The following is a 7,854-nucleotide window of genomic DNA, read 5'->3' on the forward strand; positions in this document are numbered from 1 at the left end:
AAAGCTTAGCACAGCATCACTTGTAGGGCTTAATTTGTGCAAATAGAGAAACCTTTCAGTCTTGGAGGCATCTCTCCCTGCACTGTGGTGTTACCCAAGCTGCTTGCATGAGCTTATTGTTGCTGTAAAAGCTGAGTGAAGTTTGGATTTGTCGGTGCCCACTGAGCCAGATTTGTGAAGCATAAATGAGAAAACCTGTGCTGGCCTCCCTTTCCCATAAAAAGCTGCTCAGGTGGCTTAGTGTGGCAGGCTAATGGGGAGAAGGCGGAGGCAGCTGCTGCACCTGCTAATGCTTTGGCTCAGGCTGGTGGCACAGAGGCTGCCGTGAATTCCCCCTGAGCAGCAAGCTGTTAGTGGCAGGAATGCCTCGCTCAGAGGAGTGCTCCTGCTACGACAACAAAGAGCCCTTTGATCCTTTCCATTTGGAGAACTTAAAACGAGAAAGCCAAACTACAATAAGACCAAGTTGGGTCATAAAAAAGGAGAGCAGGAGCACTAAAGCGCTCCCGAGTGTAATTGTAGAAGCAGCAAATGCTTTGCCACTTAATTCTCTTTTAGTGTCAGTTCAACATGTTTCACGTTTAAGACTGGAGAGCCCATCGCCAAATGCTCTGCACAAACAAGCCGGTGCTGTTTCTTGGTAAGCTCAGGGCACTCGGAGAGCTGCTGGCTCCAGCTTAGCTGCTTCAGCTCCGCTGCCTCAGCTGCACGCTGGCTGCAATTGGCCCATGGGGTATGAACAGTCCCACTCTTGAGATCTCCCTTGCCAGGGATGCTGCTGCTGCTCTAGCCCTGCTTGCTAAAGGGACTCGAGCCGCTCAGGTCCACTGTCATGTCACTGGATAGTGGCTTGCTGTGTCTGGGGCTGGTCCCCAGCTATTAGCTACCGGAGATGTGCTGCTGGAGCCAGTGCTTCGTGCTGCCTGGGCTTTAGCAGCGCACTTTCCTTTGGCCTCTGTGCAGATCAAGGTGATGCTGGAAGGGTTTCTGTGGAAGGTAGGATTTAGAGCAGGCATTTTACAAGATGTTTATGGGAAATGTGGCTAACAGCTATTGCATCTTCCCATGGCTATTAGGGGTATGTTTAAACAAAAAAATGTTTAGAATTGTTTCTATGCAAAGAACTGAGTGCGAGTTGTCACCTCTGTGGTGTCATAGCCTTGTTGCACGGACAGGCAGCAGCTCCCTGGAGCAAAATCAGTGGTTCACAGGTGGCTTATCATAGAATAATAGAATAGAATCATAGAATAGTTTGGGTTGGAGGGAACTTTCAAGATCATCATGTTCCAACTCTCCTGCCATAGGCAGGGACACCTCCTGCTGGATCAGGGGCTCCAAGCCCCATCCAAGCTCGCCTTGAACCCATCCAGGGATGGGGCAGCCGCCACTGCTTGGGGCAACCTGGGCCAGGGCCTCCCCACCCTCACAGCAAAACATTTCTTCCAAAGATGTCATCTCAATCTCACCTCTTTCAGCTTAAAACTGTTCCCCCTTGTCCTATCCCTGCAATCCCTGATCAAGAGCCCCTCCCCAGCTTTCCTGTAAGCCCCTGTCACAGGTACAAGGAGGTTCCAGCTTGAAGGGAGCCTGTGCCATCCACAGGAGCAGAGTTGTGCCTCTGTTCATCCTGCTTTGAGCAGGGAACTCAGCTGGAGATGTTACCTGTGGGATGGTGGTGAGTGAAACACGGGAGCAGCTCGTGCCCTGATCACGTGTGGGACAGACTGGGGCCTCTGTAGGGCTGGCTGTGGGTCCTTAAAAAAATCATTCTGTTCCAACCCCCCTGCCATGGGCAGGGACACCTCCCGCTGGATCAGGCTGCCCAAGGCCCCATCCAAGCTGGCCTTGAATGCCAAGGTTGAGGCAGCCACCGTGTCCCTGGGCAACATGTGCCAGTAGCTCACTGCTCTCATAGTGAAGAACTTCCTCCTGATGACTAGCCTAAACCTGCCCCTTTCCAATTTATAGCCATTATATATATATATAGGGACATGGTTAGACCTTAAATGATGGGCACCTGGTGAAAACAAGGTGACAACTAACAATTATTGAAAAACCTCATAAATTGAGTTTTCCCCAATAGTTTGCCATGGGTTCAGCTCTTCATAGTGTAGGCAACGTGTGCGAGTGGTTTATTCTATTGGGGATTATAAAAATGCTGCAAAATCATGTTGTAAGCATTTGAAAATCATTTGTCTGGCTCTGACGTGTCTTAGCACGTACAGGAATGCTCTGTTTGGGGAAGTGAGGTCCTTATTCTGATTTATCTCGAGGTACTTTTAAATGTTACTGTAATTTCATGTGATCAAATCGTTTAGCTCTTCCTCTTCCAGAACCAAGTTATTTTATCTCATGCACCTTGTTTACTTCAAATTAGCCCTGAGGTTGGCCTGAAGTTGCACCTTGTTATTCCTCCACCTCCTGTCTCTGTCTTAGGCTCTGTCGGCAAATTTGAAGGTATAAGTAAACACTTTTTTGTTATTAATAGAATAACTTCCCCCTCCTACACACACGTTTTCTTTTCATTCCAGCCTTCGTTTTCCATGAGAAACTGCCACTGCTGTAAAAGCAGAAACCTCCCAAATTGCATGAAAACGCCTTAATTCTCCTAGCAACAAGGTCAGGGCTCAAATCCAGGACCTTTCCACGAACGTGGGGGAAATGGCCCTTCCAATTACCTGCTCCCCCTGCGGTACGGATCCGGTCAGTTCATCAGCACCTGGGTTTGGGTGGATTTGAAACCCAGCCATGGCATTGTTTAAAAATTCTCCATTCACTGGGGAAGGGTTTGTAGTGGGCTGAGCCCTGAGAAACCTGGGGCTGGTTTTATGGCTTCCCATTGAAACCTGGTGGAACCCTGTGGTGTCGACTGATTTCCCCCTTCCCCACTCATGTGGCTTTGATCAAACCCAGGGCTTGAAGAACAACTCCCCCCAGGAACTGGAACCACTGAGCATTGCCCAGTTCTGCCATTCATTAAAGCATTTGTGAGCTTCCAGTTGTAGATGATAAAATTAGACCTTTTTTGTGCCTAGCCTGGGATGGAGATTGGCAGTCCTATGGCAGAGCTGGCTTTGCCCCATACGAGGGGGCACATGGACCCTGGATTAGCATGTCTGATGTGCACGTTGCTGTGATCTCTGGTGCCTTCTTAATGAGATGTACCCGTGGTAATGAAACCCTTTAGGAAGGATGGTGTGTTGATGATTTTACAGTAAGCATCACATGTTGTTGCACAGATTGAATTGAAGCTCTCCTAAAGCTATTGAGCCAGGAAGGGATGACTGATCCTGGAAACTAGTGATGTTGTTGCCTGCGTGACTCCAGTTTAGGTCATTGTGCCTGCTAGTTCCCATCTCAAAGCTCTGTAGCTCATACACGTTTACTTGGGGATCGGGGAAGCCTGAGTGATTTCCCTCCTGTCCTTCCCACAAACTGCACCAAACTCTGCTGTGATTGTGCAGGACTTTTTAGCAAGGCTTTTAGGAGAGAGCAAGTTGACTTGGCCCTGGGGAAGGGGTGTTGAGCATGCTGGGCTGGGCTCCTCACCCCAGTTGTCATGCCCAGAGGAGCCCCTGAGCAGAGCTGCTGCAGCCTGGGATGGGCCATCGCTGCGGGTGCTGTGCTGGTCACACCACGGTGGCTTTCCTGCCTCCCCCAGAGATGGGAAGGGTGAAGTGTCTGAAGACTGAGTGGGTCTGATACTGTTTAGTTTGGATGGGGTGAGTTTAACAGTAAGCATAACAACAAGCATGGGCCTGCGGTACAGAAAAACTCTATCTGACTTGAGTGGGGAGTTGTATTGAACTAATACTGTGATGGAAATCCTTCTTTTGGCTTTGCTGAGCATTAGATTAAGTCCTGTATGATGCTTCATTATTCCTGTCCAGAATCCATAAAGCACCCAGAGCTGAGAAAGCATCCAGGACTGAAGTGAGCAAGTGAGCCTGTATCTACTCCCTAATAACTCTTGATGTATAAAGCGATGTGTGACAGTCGAGGTGCAGTGCCAGTAACTCAGCAATTAAAGGCCAAAACGTATTTTCTGGCAGAAGTTCATAGGTGAGAAGAATTTCCCCTTTGCTGAGGGACTTAAAAGATGCTGCTATGAGATGCTGCAACTCCATGTTGCATGTGCTGTATGAATTAGCTCAAGATCCTCGTGTTCTAGTTTTGGGTCTGTTAGTCTGGATCTCTAAGCTGAGCCTAACCCTGTGTGGTAGGGTGACCCTGGCTAGACACCAGATGCCCCAAACCACACTATCACTCCCCTCCTCAGCTGGACAGGGGAGAGAAAATAGAACAAAAGGCTCAGGCGTTTAAAAAAAAGACAGGGAGATTACTCACCAATACAGGTGAAACAGATTTGACTTAGGGAAACCAGTTTAATTTATTACCAATTAAATCAGAGTGGGAAGAATGTTGTTTAGGGACATTGTTTGGTAAGTCAGGTATCTGAGCTCTGGATGGCTGCGTTTAGGCTGAGATTGAAAGGTGGGGAAAGGGGAAAGACCTCTGCCACCAGGAATGAAACTTTCTTCTGAACAAAAAACAGCCCTGAGAGAGTGGAGGTATAAAACTGGGCACTTGTGTCCCCTACTCTGGCAGCAGAGCTGTGGGTAGGTCTGGTGGCTGAGGACACTGCTGCCCTGTAGTCCCCCAGTCACATTAGGATGCTGGTTGGATGTTGGAGTGTCTGGGGAGCCGCTCCAGCATGGGAACGGCCCTTTCCACTGCTGATGTTGCTCAGGGATGCGAGATGAAGCCCAGCAGTGGTGTACAATGCAGCTCCAAAATAAGCAGTTGGATTCAGGGATAGGAGTGGGGCTGGGGTCCTCGATGCCGGCAGCATCCCTCTGGCTCTTCCTCTGAGCTCCACGTTGTTTATTTGCCAGATGTTGCACCCAGGATGCTGCAGGGGAGAGTTTTCAGAGCAGGCTTAGATTTACATTAAATCATTATTTTACTGGGATTTGGGTAGATGTGGATGCAAGCCCATAAGGTACTTCAGAAAACATGTCGCAAGTGAGCAGAAGAAGTGGCAACGCTGTTGTTTGGCCCCTATCAGATTCTGATGTTTCTATTTTTTATGACTAAGTATGATGTTTCCCTGAAAAGAGTTCAATTCATCCTCCTTTCCTAGTGGAAAAAGCAAAGCTAAATATCTTGCTTTGCTTGTGATTGGAGGAGCCAGACTGGATAAACTTAGCTGTTGTCTTTGAAAAATCTTTCTCTCCTTGGATAGGGTGTTCAAAAAAAGTGAAATTATGACCTCATACTTCCATGCTTTTTAAAAATCCTTTCTGTTTCAGCTGATGTTTGCTGCTGCTGCTTGGTTTGAACTAAAACCAAGGTCCAGATGTGATGATTTTTTTGATGCCAAATTGGATTTTGGTCACCGAGATAATGAATTTTTTCTTTTTTTCCCCTTTTTCAGCCTGATGGCACCAGCAAGGAGTGTGTCTTCATTGAAAAAGTCCTTGAAAACAACTATACGGCACTGATGTCAGCGAAATATTCAGGCTGGTATGTTGGATTCACCAAAAAAGGGAGGCCACGGAAAGGGCCCAAGACCCGGGAAAACCAGCAAGATGTACATTTTATGAAGCGGTACCCAAAGGGGCAAGTGGAGATACAGAAACCTTTCAAGTACACAACAGTCACCAAGAGGACTAAGAGAATACGACCCACCAACCCCAGTTAAAAATAGGCAAAAAACAGTGTCACAGTAATAAACCACACAAAAAAAAAAACTGCACCAGAGGAATATTTTTACATGAAAAATAAGGAAGAAGCTCTATTTTTGTACATTGTGTTTAAAAAAAAATAAAAATAAAAAAAATTAATAAAGACTAGATGGCAAACGCTGGGGAAAAGCTGTTAGGGATTTATTGTGACTTGAAAAACAAAACGAACTGCTCTATTTAAATTGACTTCTTGTTGATGACACACAGGTGCTTATTTTGCTTTTTTTTTTTTTTTTGAAAGGACAACTTTTCAAGCATATCCCCAGAGGAGAAAACAAAAAGTAATTATTAAAAATAAATAAATAAAACCAAAGAAAACCAAAGTTCTTTTCCCAAAGTTACTGAGACCCTGCCCCGAAAAGTGCCGGTTTTTGCAGTAATCTATTTATTGTCTGCTGCACGCCGGCCCCAGACAAGATGGTGTGTGCCGCAGTGATTGAGTTTCCGTGGAGTTCTCGACGCGTTGATCTTCTGTAACCTTTCTGACGACATAAGGTGTCACGGCTCCGTGATCCTGCATTATGCTCAGTTCTGGAGAATGCTGCTAACTACATTCAAGTGACTACAAGATGACCTAGTACACCAATGATAAGGGAATATTTTAAAACCAGCTATATTATATATATTATATATATATAAGCTATTTATTTCACCTCTCTGTATATTGCAGTTCCATGAACCAAGTATTACTGCCTCAACAATTAAAAAAGTTATTTAAAACACATGTACATATTTTTGCTGTTCACACTTCTTTCCCCTCCCTGAGCAGTGTTTTGTTTTTTTTTTTAATGCGTATTTATCTTTTATGTGAGGGCAGGAGGGTATGTTTGGGGTAGTTTCCCCACGATGAACTTCATGGCTAATTCTGTAATTCCTCCTTAATACCATTTTCCTCCTCTTCCCTCGTTGTTCCCACAAGGAAGAAATCTTGCACGGGTTGATGATGGGCTGAGAGTGAGAAAATCAACGCTGGCATTTCTCAAGAGCAGGACTTAAATTTGGTACTTTTAGTCCAATGAATACTTCCTAAAGCTTTGGCCAAGCAAAAGGTGAACTGGAAAATTAGCTTCTGACTCAATTAACACGTACATATGTGTGGCTTTCACTTCCTTCACTGGAGGAGATTTTGAGAGGGTTTTTTCAGCTATTTAATTCAATAGTGTATCTTTTAAAGCTTGTTGTAGACTGATCAAATCCCTCTCTCTGTGAGGCTCTCCCAGCTCTTCGATGCCTGCTCTCCTTGTCAGTCCAGGCAGCTTTCTTCCCAGGTGTTCTGCATGGGACCCAGATGATGTAAAGCCGCAAGGTGTGAATCTGTGTGTACAGACTGGCCCACGAGGTGTGTTGGACGAGACAGCATTAAGCAGAGAGTAGGGAAAAAAAAAGGAGAATGAAATAACCGACCTCAAATTTGAGCTGAAATGGCAATGGAGCCTAAGCGAAGCTTTAACGAGAAACTCACTTGACTTTTTCCATCTCTCTGCGTGCAGACATTGCTACGATCGCTGATTCCAGCCAGGCCTGAAAATGCTCAAAGCCACTAAGAAAGCTTTTTCTTGTTAATCAGGAGAACAACTCTCCCCCGAACAAGCTTTCTCAAGATAACTTTGAGAGCTGCAGCCAAATCCTACAGATCAAAGCCATTTGGGAGATGGTGCAGATAAGCGTGCAAGCTCGAGGATGCTTATCTGAACCGATCTCCAAACCTCGCAAGCCTAGGGAAAAATGAACAGTGCTAAACAGGGTCACTTCGTGCTGCTCCAGGAAAAGCTGGGCATACCTTGACCACAGCTAAGCATGGGCAGTCACTCAAGCAGCCCCTCTCCCAGTGAATTTACTGGGAACTGCTCTCCTGGTGCACCTGGAGACCTGCATGGAAGCAGGACCTGATGGCACAGTGATGGACGTGATGGAGGCCAGAAGGCCGTGCCAGCTTTGCCTTTAGATTGATTCATGTGGGAGAGATTTGGGGAAAGTTCAGAGGAACGCTAGAAGAGGTGGGGGATTGGGAGCAGCTGGAGATTTGCCGTGTTAATGCCTCCAAGAGGAGAAACCCATTTGATTTCCAGAGCGAGGAAGGATTTATTGGTGCCTTTTTTCTCCTTGA

The 7,854-nt window shown here is 46.3% G+C and overlaps 1 protein-coding gene across 3 annotated transcripts in view; it reads left to right on the top strand.

The window, feature by feature from the left end:
- FGF18 (fibroblast growth factor 18) overlaps positions 1-6,439 on the top strand; it is a 77,824-nt gene extending 71,385 nt beyond the window's left edge. For all 3 annotated transcript variants that reach the window (XM_069869429.1, XM_069869428.1, XM_069869430.1), the window contains one exon: positions 5,438-6,439. In XM_069869429.1, coding sequence (XP_069725530.1) covers positions 5,438-5,704 — 267 coding nt within the window. In that variant the 3' untranslated portion in view covers positions 5,705-6,439. The remainder of the gene's footprint in view (positions 1-5,437) is intronic.
- The last annotated feature ends 1,415 nt before the right edge of the window (positions 6,440-7,854 follow it).

This window comes from Phaenicophaeus curvirostris, chromosome 15 (genome assembly GCF_032191515.1).
Source record: "Phaenicophaeus curvirostris isolate KB17595 chromosome 15, BPBGC_Pcur_1.0, whole genome shotgun sequence".
In the NCBI taxonomy this organism is placed as follows: domain Eukaryota; kingdom Metazoa; phylum Chordata; class Aves; order Cuculiformes; family Cuculidae; genus Phaenicophaeus; species Phaenicophaeus curvirostris.